This window comes from Saimiri boliviensis, chromosome 15 (genome assembly GCF_048565385.1).
Source record: "Saimiri boliviensis isolate mSaiBol1 chromosome 15, mSaiBol1.pri, whole genome shotgun sequence".
Taxonomy (NCBI): domain Eukaryota; kingdom Metazoa; phylum Chordata; class Mammalia; order Primates; family Cebidae; genus Saimiri; species Saimiri boliviensis.
The window spans coordinates 78,581,143-78,604,932 of NC_133463.1; the positions used below are offsets into that span (position 1 = coordinate 78,581,143).

Here is a 23,790-nt window from a genome sequence, read left to right on the forward strand (position 1 = left end):
AACAACATAGGGGCCCCAAAACAGCATTATCATACAGAGCATCAGCTGATCTTTACAATGTCTTCTAGGAGCTCCATTCTAAACATTACCAGTTTTCCAAATTTAAGTGCATGTGAGCTGAGCTAACTATGAGATATTGCACAACTCAAATCCCTTATAAAAGTCATGAGAAGGCTGTACTCCCTACGTCTCACCAGCAGACAGGCCAAATCTCTGAATTTGATGTCCTGCTGTGAACAGCCATGAAGAACACGCTGATTTTTGTAGGGAGGATTTCTATTGTCAATTATGCGCTTTTTTGGGGGAAGAGGAGAAAGCACTCTATCCTTAGTTGACCACGGTTGCTGTCGCCAAGTCTCAAACACTTGTTTCAGCAGCTGGAACACCAAATAAATTTAGTCTTTGTCTTCCGGGTCTTTGGTAAAGAGCTGGTTAGAATTTATTCAAGGCATGAGAGATATACTTGGCACCAAGCCAGACAGTCTATATTATGGGTTTCTGTGTCCCCCTTGAGATAAAATTACAGAAGGGGGTGGAGGGAAGTGAGGGAGTCTCTTGGCACCCAGGATTCTGGTGTCATTTTCTCCTATAAACCATTTTCGGGACTCTCAATGACCTAGAGGCTCTATGAACAGGCATAAGCTGTGCCTGTCTAAATAGGTCACCATTGCTGTGTTGGTAACCACACTCAGAGGATGTGAAATCTTTCAGTCACTTCTTCCATTACTATATTTGCTCTGGAGGCTTCTCACAGTTCTCTGTAGAGTGCAGAAAGAGAATTTCAGCTCTATGTCAGACTGCTACCCTGATGGGGAATACCATTACCTATAGGGAAGCAACAACACAGCATTCTTACGCTACGGACCTGCAGCTTGATATGTGAATGATTTAAAAAAATACGTTTTAGTACAATGTATGGAATGGTAAGAAAACACTAGTGGGTTAGATCTTTGGCTTACATGCACTATTACTGTGTGGTCACCGGTTATCTTTGATGAGAGCTGTTCATGCCTAAGTGTTATTTTAACTTTCCTCTATTAGTTTATCATCTATGAGGCCATTTGGGGTCTCTCTAAGAACACAGCTCCCATTTATAACACTATTTGAATAGAGAATAAGCTCTAAAAAAACACTGTTTTGAATAAAGCTCACATTTCCCAGAAAATAGCCCCAGTATGATTCAAATAGGCATGGCATTGTGTAGCGAGAGGCCTTGAAACCTGTGGGAGCACAAGCTGAGCACACAGGGAGAACCCTGCATTCGGATTTACTGGCAAAGAACAAATTTGAAGCTACAGCTCTGGGTACCTCTCAATTTTCCCCACTGGCTAAGGCAACACTTTAATGTTAGCCTGAGAGGCGCCAGCTCTGTGAGATATTTGACAACACACAGCACAACAACCATCCTCTGGGTAGGATTCCTCGTCCGGGTGCAGTGACTCATGCCTGTAATCCCAACACTTTGGGGGAGTCGAGGCAGGAGGATCCCTTGAGCACAGGAATTGAAGACCAGCCTCAGCAACATAGCAAGACCTCATGTCTACCAACAAAACAAAACAAACAAATAAAAAAGCTGAGCATGGTGCTATGCACCTGTGGTTCTATCTATTTGGGAGGCTGAGGTGGGAGGATCACCTGAGCCCCAGAGGTGGAGGTGGCTGAGCAAGGCCTTGTCTAAAGGGAAAAAAAAAATCCTCTCCAGGTAGAGAGTACAAGAGAATGGGTTTTGCTCACACAGAACGTGGGGTTAGAATTCCCAGTACCTGAGAACTACAGGCCAATTATTCAGCATCCCTGAACACATCCCCTTATCTACGTGATGCCAGTAACTGCATAACAGTACCTATATCATTTTGAGACTATTACATGAGAAGTACTAGGCATAGAGCCTCTAGTAAGGCAAGTGTTTCATAACGATTAACTATCACTATTATTACTAGCATCTTCCAAAGAGAGGCATTTTAATGTAAAGAAAAGTAACTCTCCAGAGAACTGAAACCACTCCACATTATAAAAAGCACAGGTTCTGGAGCCATGCAGACCACAGACTCAATCTCAACTCTACCTCTTACCAGTGGTGTGACCTTGGGCAAGTCACTCTACCTCGTTGAGCCTTAGTTTCTCCTTCTGTAAAATGGGCACAAAAACACGTACTTCACAGGATTGTCATGAGGTTAACATAAATAATCCACAAAGTGCGCCCACAACACTGCCTGTCCTGCTCTTCGTGCCTGGCAAATGACACAGTCCCTATTTCAAGCTGCTCCTGACAACATGATCCATGCCACTCAAATGTACCTTGTAATTCTTACCTCAAAGCTGGCTAGATGACCAGCTCTGAGGATGGAGTCATGACCCCTTCTCAAAGCCCATACCTTTCCCGGCGTTTCTAGGAGGCAGAGGGGGAGCCTCCGCAGTTGGTGATGTGGGCGAGTCTGTGCTTGTGGAGACGAAGATCTGGTTGGTGAAGGCTCCATAGGAGAGCCGTTGTTTGTCCCTTGGAGTGCTGAATCCTGGCAGTGCCAGCTTGTCCTGGGGGGAGATACTGGAGGAGTGGCAGAAGCTCTGAGGTCTGGGTGAGCGCTCTTTCTTGACGGGGCTTGGCTGGCAGATGAAACAAGAAGGTGAAATAATAAGGAAGGACCATCCTTCAGGTGTACAGAGAGCCTCTGCAGGGTGAGCTCAGGTGGGAATCTGGGTTCCTGTGGCTCTCTGAGCTTTACAAGGTCCGCCACAGCGAGCCTCATGGTGGTGACACAGTACAAGGGAAGGATCTAGATATCACCCTTTTACATATTTCACCCTATGAATAATCACACTAGTGAAACACTGGTTAGGATGAGCAGCAGTGTCAGAAGCATAGTGTTAAGGTCACAGGTAGATTTAGCCTTTAATTAGCAATGTCCTTCAGAATGCAGCACATTTTCAGCAAGATTTGAATCTATTTCCACCAACTTCTAATTTGCTACATTAAGATTTCTTCCCTCCTCAATCCTTTAACGTTGAAGTTCTAGTTCTCATTCTTTGCCTCTTTTCTCATTTTATATCCCCTTGCAAAGTAAACGGATTCACACCCACTGCCCCCAACACAATAATGACTTACAGATCTATAAATCCAACCCTAACTACTTGGGTTCCAAACCATTTTCAACGGCCCATGAGGTGTCTCTGGTATTTGCAATTGTGGTGATGACATTAGGATCCGCTCAACTGTCCAAGTTAGAAACCTCAGTGTCACCTAGAGTCCCTGGTTCCTGCAGACACCTCGGAAACACACCTCAAAGCCACTCCTAGTGCAGGTGCTCATCAGCTCCCACTGCAGCTCTAGCCTCTGGAATGGCCACTTCTCCAGTTTCTTTTCTCCAGTCTATTTTCCACATTGCAGCCAGAACTGGTAGGAAACTCTGCTCTTTAGACAACAAACCTCTTGGGGCTTCCGACTGATGCACAAAAACCCAAAGGCTGGACTTGGCTCATTAAGCTATCTTGATCTGGTCTGCTTGACACCAAGGCAGCTGCCAGCCTCTCCCCACCCAGCCAGGCGAATGCGTCTCACACACAGTGTTTCTCTCCATTCCTGAGACATCCAGGCTCTACCACGACTCCTTTCCTTGGCACATGCTGCTCTCCATCTCTGGAATGATGCATTCCACCCCACTTCTTTCCCTGGCAAGCCTCTACCTATCCTTAGAAACCCGTCTCCAATGTCCTTGAAAAGGTCTTCACTGCTTGCCAAGACTGAGACAGCTGCTTGGTACTCTGAAAACCTCTCAGGAATTTTCCCAAACACTTACAATGGTTATCACATCTTACTATAATTTATTTCCTCCTTAAGCTGTTAATGCCTTGAGGACCTCTTTGGTCACTCCTTACATCCTGCCTGGGACAGAGGAAATGTCCAATACATATGCAATCAATTAAAGCATGAATGAACTTTCAGAGGTAGTTAACTGCCTATAAAGAAAAGCCAGTGAGAAACGGGGTTAATCCTACAAACTGTCTTCTACTAGCTGGGAGACTTTACAATGTCCCTTATGTACTTTTTTTTCTCTTTGAGACGGGGGTCTCACTCAGACACCCAGGATAGAGTACAGTGGCGGGATCTTGGCTCACTACAGCCTTGACTTCCCGGGATCAGGTGATTCTCCCACCTTTGCCTCCCGAACAGCTGGGACCACAGGTGCCCACCACCGCGGCCAATTAATTTTTCTATTTTTTTGTAGAGAGGGTTTCGCTGTTGCCCAGGCTGGTCTCAAGCTCCTGGGCTCAACCATTCCACCCATCTCAGCCTCTCAAAGTGCTCGGATTACAGGTGTGAGCCACCACACCAGACTATGGACTTTCAATAAAGATGATCTGAGATAACCTAAGTGCTTAGTCTAATCCATATTTAATGAACATCATGCCTTAATGATGGCACACATTCTGAGAAATGCATTAGGTGATTTTGTTCTTGTGTGAACATCATGGAGTATACTTACACAAACCTAGATGGAATAGGCTACTGCATATTTAGGCCATACGGTATAGCTGATTACTCCCAGGCTACAAACCTATACAGCATATTACTATCCTAAACATTGCAAGCAACTATAACATAATGGTAATTACTTGTGCATCTAAACATAGAAGAGGTAAAATAAAAATATGGTATATAAGAGTAAAAAATGGTACTTTCTATGAATGGAGCTTGAAGGACTGGAAAATGCTCTGAATGTGAGTGAATGGCCTAGGTGAGTAAAGGCCTAGGACATTGTATACTTTTATACTGCTCAGTGTAGTAGGTCTGTTTATACAAGCATCTCCACAACGCATTGCGCTACGGTATTATGACATCTATGACATCACTAGGTGATAGCTATTTTTCAGTTCCATTATAATCTTACAGGGATCCCCACTGAGTATGCTGTGTGTTGTGGACTGAAACGTTACTATATGCTGCATGATTATGTTCAATAAATAACAACTGTTGTTTACTTACTAATTACTTGGAGATTAATTTTATTTTTGTTTACTTTTGGTTTGGTTTTTTTAAAGACATAGGGTCTTGTTCTGTCATCCAGCCCAAAGTGCAGTGGTATGATCATAGCTCATTGTAGCCTCAAATTCCTGTGCTCAAGCAATCCTCCTACCTCAGCCTCTCGAGTAGCACCACCATGTTTTATTGATCGATTTATTTACTTTGTAGAGACAGGGTCTCACCATTTTGCTCAGGTTGGTCTCGAACTCCTGGCCTCAAGCAATCCTCCTGCCCTTGGCCTTCCAAAGTGCTGGGATTATAGGCATGAACCACCAGGCCCAGCCTCAAGGTTAATTTTATGTCGGCAGGCTACAATGTCCTGGTGTTTGGTCAAACACCAGTTTGGATGTTGTTGTAAAGATATTTTTTAGATGCAATTACTATTTAAGTGAGTAGATTTCGAGTAAAGAGAACTGCCCTTCAGGATGTGGGTGAGTTTCACCTAATCAGCCAAAGGGCCTAAGAGAAAGGACTGAGGTCCTCCGAAGAGGAAGGAATGCTGCCTCTAGACTGTGTGCAGCCTGAAGACCGCAACATTCACTCCTGCTGGATTTCCAGCCTGCTGGCCTGCCCTGCGCATCTTGAACTTGACAGCCTCTTCAATCATGTGAGCCAATTCCTTAAAAAAAATTTCTCTTTCTCTCTCCCTATCCTATTGGCTCCATTTCTCTGGGCAACTTAATATAGCTGTTAAATGGTGCCCAATAAGGACTGAACAACAAAAATGGCCTTGGTACATCAAATTGTAAAACCACGATCAATCAATCTCACTAAAAATGGATCTTGTCTACACAGAGAAGAAAAGCTGGGTTAAGTGCTGAGGAATTTGAGGATATAATTTATACTCACTTTGTCATCCAGATCATCATCACTTTCATCCATCTCCTCCTGTCGAAGATTCCACTCATATTCTACATGGACATGTGGATTGAACTTTCCAGATTTAGCCTGGGAAAGCTGGAAGGAATAGCAAATGTGCACCATTTTAATTTAAATCAAACATCCCAATATTATACAAACATTGAGCAAATTCCACCTTACTCTAGTTTTCAGTGAATCAGCTACAGGTGTACTACAGGCAAAACTGATTAGACAAGCTGCAATGCTGCATGACAGGCTCAAGAGAAATGCAAAGAACTACAGGCAGAGCCTTCTCTGTTTCGATAACTTGTCTCCAAAATTAAAAACCTTCTTCTTATTAAATGGGCCTCGAATTTGCAAATTCCTGGCTGAAAGGCAAAATATGTCTTTGAAGTTTAAAAGGTAGGCTTTTAAGGTCCCAGTCCAATCTGTGGCCCCATTTTCTCATTCATAAAATGGAAGAAGAAATAACTATCTCAAAGGATTCTTTTAAGAATAAAAAAAAGGCCCAACTGCTGGGCCTGAAACCTGGCACTTAGCAGAAACTCAAGAGAGTCACACTAATGCGAAGGCCCAGAGTTGCTAAGCAAAACTAGTGGGGTCAAAAAAGGTGAGTGTGCACAGGAGGGGGAGGGGCTGGGAGAACAGTGTGTTACCATTTTGAAGACCACTGCACTCTGAGCTTTAACTTGCCCAATTTTTGGAATCAGCTTCTCATATAATTCTTTACTGTTAAGCTTCAGAGAAAGTCTAATGGTCTGGGAAATAAATAGCATGACCTCAATCCACAAGCCTATCTGTAATATCACCTCTCAAAATCCTTTCAGCTCCTTTAACTGCATTCCAAAGACAAGTGGATGACAAATTTATCATTTTCCCACTTTTTCTCCCATCCAAGTATTAACCAGGTTTGATCTTGCTTAGCTTCTGAGATCAGATGAGACTGGGTGCGTTCAGGGTGGTATGGCCGTAGACCATTTGACCGCTTTTTATAACGCAGCACAGTGCTTATCTGAATTTCTTTAGCCAATGTTAAAAAAAAAAAAATGAACTTGCTTTTTTTTGAGATGGAGTCTTGCTCTGTCACCAGGCTGAAGTGCAGTGGTGTGATCTCGGCTCACTGTACTGCCTCCTGGGTTTAAGTGATTGTCTTGCCTCAGCCTCCCAAGTAGCTGGGACTACAGGAACATGCCAACATGCCCAGCTAATTTTTTTATTTTTAGTGGACGTGGGGATTCACCATGCTGGCCAGGATGGTCTCGATCTCTTGACCTTGTGATACAGCTACCCTGGCCTCCCAAAATGTTGGGACTACAGGCGTAAGCCTTCGTGCCCGGCCTGAATCTGCATTTTTAATATTCAATTCGTTTCTCAGAATGACACTTTTAAGGCAGCCAATGTCTAATAAATCTTCCATGTCCATTTTTGCTTACCAGATCTTCACACTGAGTAGCTTTTAGTCTCTTTGCTATGTCTAGGGCAGTTTCTCCAGCCTGGTTAACTGAAACAGAGAAAAAATTAATTTGCATAATTATCTAGGAAACACCTTAAGAAAAGGCAAGGAACAACAATGACATTATAATGTAACATGCAATACATGCTCTTACTACAGTCATGAAGACACTGGGACACACTCTTACCTATATCCACAGTGGGCTTGCTCCTGAGCAGAAGCTTCAAACATTCAGGTTTACTGTACATACTACAGTAGTGTAGAACTGTATTTCCCAAGGCCGTCTGCTTATCCAGGTTCCCACTGAAAAGTCAGAAGGTTAGAAAAAATGACTTACTCTGTAACTTAAAACTATAGATCAGCCACTTATTTTTGTGCTGACAATTGAGTCCAATTTGAGACCTACTTATTACAGAGAAAATTATGTTTCTAACCTAGATTTATAAGCAATATAGTGGTAACAACTAGCATTTACTTAAGAGTGCGACAGACATTGTTTCTTAATGTTTACATGTATTAGTTCATTGAATCTTTAAAACCATCTGATGGGGTAAGTACTAATAATAACCTCTTTTACAGATTAAAAAAACCTAAAGCACAGAGAGGCTGAAGTGCTTGCTTTCAAGATTTTCAGGATAGGTATGGTAAAGCAGGGATCTGAGCACATGTAATCTGTCTCTGGAGCCAATACTTTGACCCGCTATGCTATGTTGTCTCTGAGGAAGAAATCTGGACTTTTACACAGGTTGGCTTGTGTCTATGTACCATTCTTCCTATATGGGTTCAAATCCCCTAATATTTTGATCACCTTCTTTCGATGAGCTCTAGTTCTTCCTCACATATCTGTTGCTTACAGAACAGATAAAGAATAAAGAATCTGGCCGGGCGCGGTGGCTCAAGCCTGTAATCCCAGCACTTTGGGAGGATGAGGCGGGTGGATCACGAGGTCGAGAGATCGAGACCAACCTGGTCAACATGGTGAAACCCCGTCTCTACTAAAAATACAAAAAATTAGCTGGGCATGGTGATAATCCCAGCTACGCAGGAGGCTGAGGCAGGAGAATTGCCTGAACCCAGGAGGTGGAGGTTGCGGTGAGCCGAGATCGCGCCATTGCACTCCAGCCTGGGTAACAAGAGCGAAACTCCGTCTCAAAAAAAAAAAAAAAAAAAAAAAAAAGAATAAAGAATCCGGCAAGTCCAAACTTCCTATGTTCACTATTATACTTCCATTAGTATGTCCCAAACTTGAATGAGCTGTTGATCCAGCCACACACACTGCTGCTGTCTTATATGAAATTTATGAACAACAAAAACTCAAAAATCTGGTTAACCTGTGATGTTCTTTTAACCTCTCCTAATGGTTGGGAAATGTGTCCAGTCTGCACAGCAGAGTTTTGAATACAGACAGAATTTTACATTTATAAAGGTCAAGGGGTGGCAAACTATAGCCTGTAGGCCGTATCTAGTTCACTGTCTGTTTTTATAAATAAAGTAATATAAGTTTTATTGGAATTGAACCATACTTGCTTGTTTACACTCTGTCTATGGCTGCTTTCACACTAACATGGCAGAAATGAATAGCTCTGTCAGAGACACTTCATGCCTGCAAAGCCAATATATATATATTAACTTTAAAGATCAGATTTTGTTTAGAGAAAACAAAAACTCCACAACCCAAAGGATGGAATTTTACATTTCAAGACATCTCCCAGTAAAAAATATGTTTTATATCTAGCGTGATACAGAAAAAGCTTGCCAATTCCTGATCAAGGCCACTGACAGGACTGGTTCGTGTTAATTTATAAGGCATATTCAGGTAATTCAATAGAGAAAACAAAAACCATACCAGTTTTGTACAAGGAAGTCAACCAAATGGAGCGATGTCTGGTCTGCAGTTCGGACGGCAAGGTGAAGGGCTGTCTCCCCAAGCTCCTGAAAAGGGAAGGAAAAGTATAAATAAGTGATCATGAGCTCTACCTAGGGAAGCTTGACATACATTAGTTGCCCCGAAGTAATTATAAGGAGCAGACATTTTCACTCTCAAAATCTCTTGATTTAGACATGGTCACCCAATGTATAAGAGTCTCACTGTATGGTATAATGTTAAAATAAGTCACCTTTTAAACTGATTTTCCACATTACTTTTTATCCTATGATTTCAGTGAGGACTTACCTGCCCAGGTTCTAGCAGTGGTTCCATTAGCTCTACCCCCTCTGCATAGACTTGAATTAGTGCAAGTAAATCCCTGGATTTGATAGCCTCAAGCAATTCATTTAGTTTAGCTGACGAAGTTGAACAGGTCTTCCTTGAAAACCTATGATCTACATACTTCGCAGTGATATATTCTTTTCGTACAGTCCTAAAACACAAGACAAAATAAAGCATTTTTATTTTCCAAGTGCTAAGAAAGGTTTACATTTTTCTGACAAATATTTCTCTTTGAGAAGGGTTATTTTAATTAAGATATGCTTTTTTTCACCATTCAACAAACCAGGTTTTAGACAAAATTATTCCAATAGAGACAGAATAAAGAAAATAATATGTATTTAACTAATATATATAGGTAATAAATATAATTACAAAGTAAACAAGCACATAAATCACAGTAAATTTCTTTTTCACCTTGACCAACAGCATGAGAAATCAATTATAAATATTTCAAACTCTTGTTATATATGAGGAAATTAAAAAATTTAAGAAGTTAAACACATTATGAAAGACCAATTAACAGTTTTCAGAGCTTCATGGAAAGGATTTTTGTCATCTAACTCCTATTTATTTTATAAAATTCTTAAAAGGATGGGGTCTTGCTATGTTGCCCAGGCTGGTCTTGAACTCCTAAGCTTAAGCAATTCTCCTGCCTTGGTCTCCCAAAGTGCTGGGATTACAGCTGTGAGCCAATGCATCCAGCCATAACTCTCCATTTTATAGGTGAAGAAACTGAGGCTCAGAAAGGTTGTCACTGAAGCAACTACCCCAGGCCAGGCATTGAGCTCTAAAGGGGTGAAGATGAGCTATCTTTCCTGCAGAGGTTTTGGTGTGGGAGCAGGAGACCACATGGATAACATGCCCAAAGTCTGAAGGGGTGAGGTACTTTTCCCTTCTCTTGAGAAATAGCCTTTCTCACTTCAGTTCAAGTGTTTCTGGTAGGACTGAGCTTACCTCCCAGCGACAGGGGTGAGTATATGACTTAAGTGGCCCAATGGTTGCCTTGGTCACCTTTGGGCAAAGACTAAAATGAAAGTCAGCTCAGAGGAAAGGAGAGGTAAGAGTCAGGGAAAGAGAGCTAGGGTCCACATGACGCTGTCTGACAGCCTGGATCCAGCTGCACCTGAATCCATCCCTTTAATTTCCCAGTTACATGAGCTAATTAATAAAGAGAGTAAATGGACTTCAGATTAAATCCTAGTTCTACAGCATCCCAGCTATGTGACCGTGGGAAACTGCTTAATCTTCATGAGCTTTAGGTTGTTTTTTTTTTTTTTAATCTGAAAATGCAGATAAGACATTGGTATATTTTGAATTAAAGAATGTACAGTGTCTAAGAAGTGTTTTCTACCTTCTGAGAGGTCTCTAACACAACGGATATAAACTTTCTTGCTCAAAAATATGCATTCCACCTGTGGAAGCTGCTGCTATTTCCAACACCTCACAGTCAGGCAACACAGTTTAACATTGCGCTGGTACTTTTTTCTTTCATTCTGGGTTGGTAGTAAGAAGAGTTGAGCTGGTTGATAATGGCACACAGCCTCTGGTCTTTTCTCAACTCTATGCAGTTGAGAAAAGACCAACTGATTTACTAAGTAACAAAGTGCTCATGCTCATCGGTGTCCTTTATGCTTAGGTCAAAGTCCCTTTAGGATGGCAAGAGCCTGATGAATTAGAAGACTTCCAGTAACTGAAAGAATGGCCCAAGCCTGGCTTCTGAGGGCTCTGCTGCATGTGTCTTATATAAAGTGTGAAAGGCAGTTACTGTGTTGATGAATGGAGCAACAGACTTAAAAATTAAATGGCTCTTGATTCAAGTCTGAGACCACATGCTAACTATGTGACTTTGGGTAAATCAAGTTCATGCTGCGCCTCAGTTTCCTAACCTGTAAAACATTAGTAATCACAGATGCCTGTTCCAAGGAAGCAAATTATGGGTAAGGAACGAAGAATGATGCATGTCTTAGGGGTTCATTTGAAAGCTTCCTTCCTATTATTATCCATAAGGGCAGAACTGGACTTCAAGATGTAAAGTTGCGGGGAGGTAGATCTTACATTTCTGTTTCCGTGCATTCATCTGTGTTTCAGGAACATCTGCAGATGGCTTCATGTCACTGGAAGTATCATGCGATGCCACACAATTATTTGGAAGAAATGATGCAGAGGGCGCTCAGGTATCACATTACCTTGATCACCTTGAAAATCACCTCTACCCTTAGGTCTCTAATTCTGTGGCCATAGGAAGTATCTGGCCTCTTACTAGGCACAATACCTTCAACTTTTTGTGGGCATTCAGCCCATGGTTTCCTGACAATTTAAGGTTTTCTGACAGTGGAGTAATAGGGAGAATGGAAAATAGATTTGTTTGGAAATCTGGACACTAGAATTCTAGTGCTATGGTTGATAAAGACAACTTTTCTCCTCTGTCCCCTTAAACCCAGGCCTCTCCTTTTCTACTCCATTTTCACTAAAGCTACCATCTATTTACCTAGAGGTAAAACCTTGGGTGTCATCTTGACAGAGTCTTAAACATCACATATTAAAACTGATTAGCAAATCCTGTTGGCTCTCACTTCAAAACATATTGGGAAGTCCACTACATTTCATTACCTTCACTGCTACCACCTTTGTCCAGTTTATCTTCAGCGCTCAGTGGATCTGAAGCTGAAGTCTAACAGCTTCTCCCCTGTCTGTTTCCATAGGCTCCCAGGCCCCACCATACTCCTCACAAGTCTGTCCTTCACACATCAGCTACAGCTGGGTTTCCCAGTCTCAGCCCTACTGACATTTTGGGCTGGGTAAATCTTTTATCTGGCAGTTGTCCTATGCATTGCAGGATGTTTAGCACCAACCCTGACCTCTACCTGCTGGGTGCAGTAGCACCTGTCCAAGTCATGACAACTGCATGTATACAGACATTGCCAAATATTCTCTGAGGGCAAAGTCACCCTTGGTTGAGAACCAATATCACATGATCAACTTAAAACATAATGCAGATCATGTCACTTCTGTTTAAAACTTCTCAATGACACTTGCAGTGCATGACTTACATGATCTGGTCCCATCTCCATCTTGCCCAGCATTTCCCCGAATGCTCAGTTCTCTCCTGCCACAACTTCTTTCAGGTGATAGTTCAAATATGCCTTACTCACCTTGGGGCACCCACAATGACTATTTCAGCTGCCTGGCTGCTCCCCACAGGGAGGGGCCGTTATGCCCTTCAGCTCTGCTTTCCCCATCTTCAACCCGAAAAAAAGTCCCCTCCCCCTTCTCCACACACTTCAACACGTCCTCTTGTTGTACTTTCTTCACAACACCTAATACAATGTGTAAATGTATACTGACTTTTTAATTCCTGTGCTTTCCTCTCCTCAGTCAGAATGTAAGCAGGACAGAACTCTGTCTTGTTTGCTACTGTATCTTCAGCACCTACAAGAGTGCCTGGAGCAGGGAAGTTGCCTCTTAAGGATTGATCAATGACTAAATGAGTGATTAAACTGCATGTTACACGAGGTTCACTTTATGCCTCTGGGTCACTAACCAAACAAAACTAGTAGTAGTAGTAGTAGTAGTAGTAGTAGTAGTAGTAGTAATACTTACATAGCGCTTACTACAGACCAATAATAACAATTTTCATAGATACTTATACAGCACTTACTACAGACCAAATGCTGCTCCAAGCACTTATTTGTTTTGAGACGGAGTCTCACTTTGTCATCCAGGCTGGAGTACAGTGGTGTGATCTCAGCTCACTGCATCTCCACCTCCCAGGTTCAAATGATTCTCCTGTCTCAGCGTCCCAAGCAGCTGGGACTACAGGTGTGTGCCACCATGCCCGGCTAATTTTTTGTGCTGTTAGTAGAGATGGGGTTTCATCGTGTTAGCCAGGATGGTCTCAATCTCCTGACTTTGTGATCTGCCTGCCTTGGCCATCTAAAGTGCTGGGATTACAGGTGTGAGCCACCATGCCTGGCTGCTCCAAGCACTTTGTACTCAAGCCCCTTGTTACCACAACTCTCCGAGGTAGATATATGTTCTGGATGAGGAAACTAAGGCAGAAACAAAGTCACTTGTCCAAGGTCACATAGTTTAGGAAATGGCAGAGCTACGCTATGAATTCCAGCAGTGTGGCTTCAAAATCTATGGCCTTAACCACTATATTAGAGATACTATAGAATCACTGACATTTTGAAGGCAAAAGCCTTACAGAGGCCAAATGACTAGATGAGGCATGAAGCTGACCAGGCCACGCTGATACTGTTTCCCACATGAGAAACAGGACATAAAAATCCATGCTGTTACGACGTTAATTCGACAGCAGGGTCTTCAAGGTTTCGGTCACACAAACATTTCAAAAATAATAGTGTGGACAAAACTGCACTGTATGTGTACTTGAGAACTTACTGTTACCAAGCTGGTAAAATAACTTACATCTTATTTCTTCATGGTAGTTTTATGATCAAATTAACTTCTGAAAAGCCTTTTCAGTGTAATCTGTCCTTTTTTGTTTTCATCTGCATAGTGTTCTGTTGTGTGGCTCTACCATAGAGTATTTCATCAGATGCCTACAGATGGATACTTTCTTTGTTTCTAATCTTTTTCTATTACAGAACAGGAATAAATTCCCAGGAGTGGAACTGCCGAGTCAAAGGGTAAATACATTTATAATTTTCGTAACTATGGTTAATTTGTTTTTCATAATGTACCATTTTGTACTTCCACTGGCAATATTATGAGACAGAATGTCAGTTTCCCCACAATCTTGCTGAGTGGGTTTGTAAGCATTTGGATTTTTGCCAGGCTAACAGGGATCTCCAATTGTCTTTGAATGTCTCTTACTTATCACAATACGTCATGTTTTTGAGAGAACTGCCCCCATGACAATCTGTGCTCCACAGAGCAGGCACTCAGCTGCAACTACAGAGGGGAAGGTGAGGGTGAAAAGAATCTGTGCATTCTGGAAATACATTTCTAAATACTCTACTTTCCCCTGATAATGGGGTTTGCACGAAAAAAAAAAAAAAAAAAAAAAACTAAAAAACTAAGAAGTTTTTTGGGAGGGTAGAAAAATACAGAATCTTAAAAAAAAAGTTCAATATATGAGAAATACTTACATATCACTTGAAGGCGTTGGTTTTGGTGAGGGGCTGGGTAAATTTGCTTCCATAATATCATTAAAACTATTGTTTCCTACATTCTTGGCCAGCTGTAACAGAAAGTAAAAAAAAAAAAAAAAAAAAACACAATATAGCAAACTCTTTACTACTAGTTAAAAGTGTCCTATAATTTACTTTTGAGATTTCTGAGTATGTGTTTTCCCTCATTTGACTTAGAACATAAACCATCATCCATCTGGTCAACAAATATTTACTGAGCATCTGCTATGTGCCAGGCACCAAACTCAGTGCTGGAAACACAGTGATGGGTAAACCATGTTCCTTTTCCACAGGTGCTCAGAGTCTAGTGGGGCCACTGACAAGGAATCAATCATGTCTACATTTATGTGATAAATGCTAAAACAGAATCTGGTCCTACACACATACAAACGATCTGAGATTATAGAGAAGGCTCCATGTGAGTTTAACCATAGGTTAAACTTTTAATAAACAGCAATAGCTTTTCAACCACCATCCCCTCTCCTTTTCATATTGAACACATTTACTCCCTGGACAGAAAAGGACATAGGAGTACTCTGTATTTGTGAACAGATTAAGATGCTGCAGGTAGCAGAGGACCCAGGAAGCATTTTGCTTCTGGTTTCAAGAGAATTCTAAGATAATTTGTCCTGAAGGGCCTCTATTCATTTCATGAATTTTGGGATGCAAAGTTTAAGAAACATACATGCAACCAGGTCTTTGGGGAAAAAAATCTTGGGTTAATTGCAGGGCAAATATTTGGGATTTGGACTTTCCTCTTTCTTGTCATCAAACTGGATTTCATTAATACAGGTCGAGGAGATGAGTGACATCATTTCTGCACTAAAGAAGAACGTGTTTCAGATGTTAGGTCACTGTCTTTTCTCTATAACCCAGAAGTGAACTAGGGAGCTGAGTATCAGCATGGTAACTTCCTGCTTTCTAAATTAAAAGGAATGTCTTGTATTGTGCATAGAACACAAGACAGATAACGATTGCTTAGTGAACGCTCACATGGCCAGGTCTGCTAACTGGGTTACTAAATGCCCATTTTGGTACTTTTCTTCAGTCAAGGCTAATGATAAGCTAGACTTTCAGCTTGTTTTTTTGAGCCCAGGTTCACTCAGGTTCTGCTCAACAGTGAGGCTCCTGTCTGAGAAGTCATATTTTTTTAAAAAATTTCACTCTTAGTACAAAGACTCTCTCTCCCAGTGCACCACTGTTAAAATTATGCAAGACAGGGCATTTGTCCAGTAGGCTTCCTACTTGGGGGATGCCAAGTAGGACTCCCCTTCTGTTTTTTGGTATATCTTGGGGAGCTATTTGGACCTGATGACAACTCCAGATCTGGGTGACTCATGATGGGGAAGTACAGAGGTTAAAGGAAAACAAGTTTAAGTGTACATAACTCCTTTTTTGAATTAAGAAGTCAAGCACCGCAATTTTACACAATTTCTTCACTTACCACCTAAAGAAGTTATTGGCAGGGTGCAATGGCTCACACCTGTAATCCCAGCACTTTGGGAGGCTGAGGCGGGCAGATCACCTGAGGTCAGGAGTTTGAGAACAGCCTGACCAACATGGAGAAACCCCATCTCTACTAAAAATACAAAATTAGCTGGGCGTGGTAGCACATGTCTGCAATCCCAGCTACTCAGGAGAATCACTTGAACCCGGGAGGCGGTGGTTGCGGTGAGCAGAAATTGTGCCATTGCACTCCAGCCTGGGCAACAAGAGCAAAACTCCGTCTCAAAAAGAAAAGCAGTTATGGGTTAGCGAGTAGCTGGTTTTATAACAACAGTTAACAAGCCACTCCTAATTCATGTGTACTTTCACAAACTTAGAAATAAAAAAAATAAAATTGAAATAAACTCTTCAGTCATTACTTATAACAGAAGCCATGAAGTAATGTGAACATTTGAGTTTAACTGCTATTTCAGCGAGTCATATGAAAACTAATTCATAAAGGAAAAATAGTTTTGAAGAAGCCCATCCCAAAAGAAAAGAGCCACTTTCATTGAGCTAATTATAGACATGTATGATTTGTTCTTTCTTCAAACAGGAAACAGAAACAGCATTACACACCATAAAAGCTACATTTTAAACATCTATGCAAACTCATAAAATTCAGGAATTACAATTCTTTGTACTCAGCAGAATAAAAAAAATACAAACAATATTATTAAAATTACTCATGACAATATTAATCTTCCCAAGTACAGGTCACTACTTACCAAGAGTTCAGAAGTTCCTAATTTGTCTAGTTCCAAAGACTGAATGCGAGAAATATGAACCCCCATTTCCCTATGGATGCCGGAACATTCTATACAGGTCAAAATACCCAAATTGGTTGAAAGCCAGGTAGGTTCTGTGGAAAGAATTTTGAAGACAATGAAACAAACAAGACATTTAATTTTAGTGTGCCAACTACGGAGGAAGCTCAAACAACAGCAGTACGACTTGTTAAGAACTATGAAGGAAAGACTTAAAGAAATGGACTCTTGTGGTTTAGCCTAGGGACTACTATAACAGTTTCCTTTTGATACTGAAATGAAAACAAGATTAAACACTTTATCCTTGTGAAAATGTGAGAAAGGCTTTTCTTACGAGATCCTACGCAATACCTTTAGGCCTTGTGAGAGATGTTCCCTCACTGCCACTATCACCTCTGACAGTGATGGACTGAATGAAGGTCTATGAAGTACTGCTCACAGGTGAATGGATTCTATAGCCATCATTAACCTCCAAGTTGTAACTAACATTAACCCATCAGTTCGTGGTCATGGCTTCCCCAGGAGCACCTCTTAGTAATAAGATGGCTGTAAATAATGAACACCAAATGTTTAGGGACCTAAGCCCTTTTTTTCTACAACCTCCAATGGCCCTAGGACAGTGGGAACTATTACTTGTATGTTAGCAAGATCTTCAGTGTTCTTTCTCTGGGTCAAGCTTCTTTCTGACTGGTCAATGTCTGAGATTTTACTAAGTGTCTGCCATTTCCTGACATTGTGTGTCACTATCATACATGTACACAATAATGGCAGAAAATCTGAGACTTTTCTCTGAGGTCCTTATGACATCCTGTGTAGAAAATCCAGTTTCACAAGTAAAACAGTAAAAAAGGTATAGAGTGCTTAAGAACAACAGGTTTGCATCCTGGTTCTGACCCCTACTAGCTGTGTGACGTTATGCAAGTCATTCAACCTCTCTGAGTCCTGGTTTCCTCATCTGTAAAATGGGAAAATGGGAGTATTGGGATCTTGCTCACATGGCTTCTGCAGATTCAATGAGATAAGCAAAACACCTAGTGTGATTCTCAATACAGTAGGGGCACTCAATGTTAGCTGCTGCCAATACATAGATAATATAGTGCTATTTGAAAATACAAGTCTGGGAGACAATGGTATAGAGGTTAGGGAGGGTTTGACTGAGTAGGAAGGAAGGAAAATCATGTACCATATGTCAGTTAATTTAACATAAACCATTTCTTTCCTTTTTTTTTTGAGACGGAGTCTCACTCTGTCACCCAGGCTAGAGTGCAATGGCATCATCTTGGCTCACTGCAACCTTTGCCTCCTGGGTTCAGATGATTCTTCTGCCTTAGCGTCCCGAGTAGCTGGGATTACAGACACTTGCAAACTTGCCCAGCTAGTTTTTGTATTTTCACCATGTTGGGCAGGCTGGTCTCTAACTCCTGACCTCAAGTGATCTGCCTGCCTCAGCAAAGTACTAGGATTACAGGTATGAGCCACCATGCTATAGAAAGAGACTGATACATACTTTTAGGATATGGAAATTATGAATCAGAATAGTAGAGGGACTCGGTGTGAGATTGTCCAGGCTGTGAGTGGCAGACTGTCATATAAAATGTGGACTCCATGTCCCCTACTCTCTCCATAATGTCCATGCTGTTTATATACCTGGACCTTATAGGAAAGGTAGTATTTTGGCAGTGACATCTAGGAGAGCAAGAGGGGCTTTCCAGGTAGAGAAAATAGCAAGGTAAAAGTAGCTCAACGGTGGGAATTATCATGCTGAAAATGTGTTTTGTGTGTGTATGTGAGTGTGTCCACTGCGGTTAAGGCTTTTCAATAACTAGATCATTTAATATTCTACAGAAAGAGAAAGGATGTTATAAAAGCTGGTTCAAATATGGGACAAAAACCTGATGAGCCACAATCGCAGCAAATGTCATTCCCTGGGAGCCTCTGGACATCCTCAATAATGGCTTTTGTCAGGTCTTCCAGGCTGTTCTCTCCTGCACTCTGCTCTCCACGGAAGGCCATGGTTAGGGCCTCTTCTTTGCTATTTGTCAATACTGATATCCATCTGTTGGCAAAAACATAAGAGGAAAAAGGCCTTTATAAGAGCATGGCCATTGTTTTCTTCCTGCACTGCTAAAAAATCTACTTTTGTCAAGTAATTCCGAAAGAGAAATATTCCCCCTCCCAAAATCGCAATAAAGTGAGGAAAAACGAGTAAATCCAACTTGAAGGAAAGTGAGAGTTAAAGAATGGAAAGTTACATACAGGGGGAGAGGAGCAGATGAGTGAGAAAAGCAAAAAATCAATATAACTGAGGACTTGCACGAATATACAAGGAGACTGAATTTCAGTGTGGGCATATTGAATAAAGGGAATGTTGGAATGGAGAGGACTCAATGAGGGACCCATTCAATGCAAGGATAAGAAAACAATGATGAGGAATGGACAGGGGACAGGAAAAGGAGTTTAGCAAAAGGTGTTTGTTTTCTGCAAGACCATGTCAGTGGGGACACTTACTAGTGAAAAATGAAGAGATATTTCATTAGGAGCCACAAAAATCTATGCTTATGAGAAAGTCATATTAATATGGAAATATGACATTTATAATATTAAATGAAGAGTTCAGGTTATTTACTTATATACAGTATGACTACCGTATGTCCCAAACAAAATAACCCTTTGCTACTAAAATAACCTAAAAATCCAACAACAGGGTGTTGATTAATAAAGCATGAAATAACCACAAAGTAGAACAGTTAAGTGGGCATTAAAGTGTACATTTTCAAATGATTTTTGATGACATTGGATAAATGCTTATAATACAGTGTTTTGTGAAATCAACAACCAAAAAATCTATTATATGACTGATATGGTTTGGATTTGTGCCCCCACCCAAATCTCATCTTGAATTGTAATCCCCATAATCCCCATGTGTCTGGGGAGAGACCCATGGTGGGAGGTGACTGGATCATGGAGGTGGTTTCCCCCATGCTGTTCTCATGACAGTGAGTGAGTTCTCACGAGATCTGATGGTTTTATGAGGGGCTCTTCCATCTCTGTTCCACACACTTCTCTCTCCTGCTGCCATGTGAAGACAGACTTATTTGCTTCCCTTCCATCATAATTTTAACTTTCCTGAGGTCTCCTCAGCCATGTGGAAATGTGAGTCAGTTAAACTTCTTTCCTTTATAAATTACCCAGTCTTGGGTATTTCTTTATAGCAGTGTGAGAACAGACTAACATAATCATATAATCCCAAATTTAAATATATATATGTATTAAAGGCCAAAAAGAATTTCACCAATGTGAAATGGTTGTCTCTGAGTAATTTTCTGCAGAAAACAATTGATAGAGGAATTGCTCGACTTTGTGCTTTCTATAATATTTCAAAACTATAATGAGCTAGCACTACTTTCGTGAATGAGAAAAAAGTCAAATTTACTTTTTATTCTTCTTCTGATTTCTTTTTTGAGACAGAGTTTTGCTCTTGTTGCCCAAGCTGGAGTGCAGTGGCCCAATCCTGGCTCACCACAACCTCCGTCTCCTGGCTTCAAGCAATTCTCCTGCCTCAGCCTCTGGATTAGCTGCGATTACAGGAATGTGCCACCATGCCTGTTAATTTTGTATTTTTAGTAGAGATGGGGTTTCTCCATGTTGGTCAGGCCGGTCTTGAACTCCTGACCTCAGGTGATCCACCTGTTTTGGCCTCCCAAAGTGCTGGCAATATAGGCATGAGCCACTGTGCCTGGCTGCCAAATTTATTTTTTAAAAAGAAAATGAAGAACATTTCCAAACCACTGTAGTTTTGTTTTGTTTTCTTAGTTACTACATAGACAGCTAATGTTTATTCTCAACAGGCAATACAAAGGTTTAGAACCAAGTCTCTAATTTTTTCATATATCACTCAATAAAATGGATATGAAACAAAGCACTATACAAAAGGCTTTGAATAATAGTGATAGCATAATAATTAAAAAACAAATTATGTTTTTGGACTATGTGAATAATGCAAGTCACACCTTTGACTCTAGGTGGCGCTCACCTTCAGAATGTTGGGAGAAATAAAATTAACTTCTACTGTAATGTGGAAAACTGAACATTTCAAAACCAACAGTCTAGGAATTTGATGTGGCAGGAACAGGGAGATTTTGTAACTTTTAGAAGATTAAACAGTATTTTTTCTATCAGTTAATCTCGAGTTAGAAACTAGAAATTGTTTTGTTAAAAACAACTCAAGAACCTGGGTTCAACAGGACTGATAACTGCATTCTATCAGTGACACTGATGTTATTGGATTTTTCACTTGACTACAAAGCCTCTATTTTGCTTTCTTCACGCATTATAGAATTTGGCTAATATTGGCCAGTATCCAATATGTACTAAATACTTACAACTTATTGACATACAGATTGAGCACCCCAAATTCAAAATCCAAAACACTTGTTGTCCCAAGCATTTCAAATAAGGGATATTCAACCTGTAGAATCTTCCAACATGCCTCTCAGTTAGGGTTTATAATACTTTATACATGAGGAAACTGAAGTTATATGACTTGCTTAAGGTCCTGGCTGGATTGTGTCAGACCAGATGGAGATAAGAAAACACTTTTGTTGACTCACTTTATCAGAGTTCCTTCCATTTGCCTCTTTACTCAGGAGCTCATGACAAATAAAGAAGTTTGTCATGATAATCAGAAAAAAATATATTTAAAGGATAATTTTCTAGAGAAAATAATTCAAATTTGGTGGAATGAAATGGCTACATTTTAAAAGGACCAAGAATCACAATGATCATTTATGACAATATTTTTAAACTTTTAAATTATTTTCAAGTAACAAGCATACTCAAAAGCATAAAGAGTATATGAATATATTTTAATACTTTAAAAGTCCCTTTGAGTTTTAGAAGATAAAAAGTAACTTGGCACTGTGCTAAGGGCTTTACATATCTTATCCTCTCAAAATCGTGCAATTGAGGTAGATAATCCCATCTTACTGATGAGAAGACTGAAGCCAGATGATGTGCCTAAGGTTAAAAAGCCACTAACCACAATAGTGAATGTATGTAGTTGTAGCTATTGGGAGGCTGAAGCAGGATGATTGTTGTAGCCTAGGAGTTCAAGTCCAGACTAGGCAACATAGAGACACCTCATCTTTTTTTTTTAAAACCACTAGCCAGCAGAGCCTGGATTAGAAGCCAAATGAGTCTAACAAGCATCTGCTCTTTGTATACTTTCCTCAGTGAGAAGGAATTTTTTCATTCAATTTCTTCAAACACTTTCACATGAAAAATAAACTCAATGCAGTGAAAACTGCCTTTATGTAACCTGGAAGTAAGTGAAGAACTATGGCTTCGCTCTGGGGCATGTGCTTTCTTTGTGGACTGCCATTACCTCCTACATCACTCAGAACAAAGTTCCCCTCTCACTATCAGCACCCAAAGAGAATGCAGGCTGGGCACTGTAGCTCACGTCTGTAATCCCAGCGCTTTGTGGAGTTGAGGTGGAAGGATGGCTTGACCTCAGGAGTTTGAGACCAGCCTGGGTAAAAACAGCAAGACCTCACGGCTACTGACCAAAAAAAAAAAATTAGCTGGGCACGGTGATAAATGCTTGTAGCACTAGCTACTTGGAAGGTTGAGACAGGAGGATCACTTGAGCCTGGGAGACAGGCTGCAAATGAGCTATAATCATGCCACTGCACTCCAGTGTGTGTGACAGTGAGACCTTGTCTGGAAAACAAAACAAAACTACCAAGTACAAAAGCTTCGAGATGGGCCAAGTAATTCTTTTACTGAGAAATGTCAAACCTCATGGGCAGGAAACCAGTATCTAACAAAACTGGGACTGAATTACCTGTAAGTCCTACGAGTAAATAAAATATTGAAGGCCTGAGTTTGAGTCACAAGGGAACAAAGAGAAAGCGGTTGTGTTCCCTGCCTCACCCAAATTACTCACCTGTGTTTCACTTAGGGCTTTGAGAAAGGGAAACGAGGAGAGAATGAAATCAGAGAAGGAGAAACGCTATTTCAAGGTGACCGTGAATCCTGTCTGGGTTCAAATCCTAGCTTACTATGACTGTTACCATGGGCATCTTGTGCCTCTGTTTCCTCATTTGCAAACTAGGGACAAAAGTCAGGGCTGTAAGGATTAATAAGACAGTAACATCGCAATAAATATTACCATTTTCATTATAAACAGTACCTCTCCCTGAATCTGTGGGTGGAAGGACAGCCCTCTGACTTCTTCCTTTCTCATTTGACTTCTAGTCACCTTCTAGTCCACCAACTCTATACCCATAACACCAAGTCATCAATCATTTCCTTCCTATTCCATCCTCCTGCTTCTGAGCCATCAGAGCCTCCTACCTGGAGGCTTACTTTCCTCTAGGAAGTCATCTCTGAGCAACAACCCCAGGAAGCCATGACGGTGTGTGCCCTGAGTCTGTTCCTTCAGCTCATGGCCTCCTCTCCTTACACTTCGCACCTGCACTATATCACACCGACAGCCTCCTTCAGTAGAGATGCAGTTCCTTCAGGGCAGAAGCTCCATCTAATTTAATGTATTCTCAAGGCTTTGCATAGTCTTGTCTTACAGCTGGCATTCATTAAATATTCAAATAATGAATAGCTAATTAGACCTTTCTCCTCCTTTTCCTTTGTTTCTCTACCTTCTCTCTCAGCTTTCTTTCCCCACCCTGTTACTTCCATCTCTGTATCTTTTCTACCCATGTTCTATTCTCTTTCTGATCCTTTATCATTTGTTCTTTGAAATCGGAAAAGGGTAAAACTCCCCAGAGAAGACTGTGTGTGTATGAGCAACAGCAAAAGCAAGTAAGCAAGTGCAAGAG

The 23,790-nt window shown here is 41.0% G+C and overlaps 1 protein-coding gene across 6 annotated transcripts in view; it reads right to left on the minus strand.

Moving 5' to 3' along the window:
- ASAP1 (ArfGAP with SH3 domain, ankyrin repeat and PH domain 1) overlaps positions 1–23,790 on the minus strand; it is a 417,488-nt gene that overhangs the window by 62,044 nt on the left and 331,654 nt on the right. For all 6 annotated transcript variants that reach the window (XM_074387136.1, XM_074387137.1, XM_074387138.1 and 3 more), the window contains 9 exons: positions 18,844–19,007; positions 16,913–17,046; positions 14,658–14,749; positions 9,508–9,694; positions 9,181–9,266; positions 7,522–7,637; positions 7,315–7,382; positions 5,870–5,977; positions 2,376–2,604 (listed from right to left, as the gene is read on the minus strand). In XM_074387136.1, the coding sequence (XP_074243237.1) occupies positions 2,376–2,604; positions 5,870–5,977; positions 7,315–7,382; positions 7,522–7,637; positions 9,181–9,266; positions 9,508–9,694; positions 14,658–14,749; positions 16,913–17,046; positions 18,844–19,007 (1,184 nt within the window). The remainder of the gene's footprint in view (positions 1–2,375; positions 2,605–5,869; positions 5,978–7,314; positions 7,383–7,521; positions 7,638–9,180; positions 9,267–9,507; positions 9,695–14,657; positions 14,750–16,912; positions 17,047–18,843; positions 19,008–23,790) is intronic.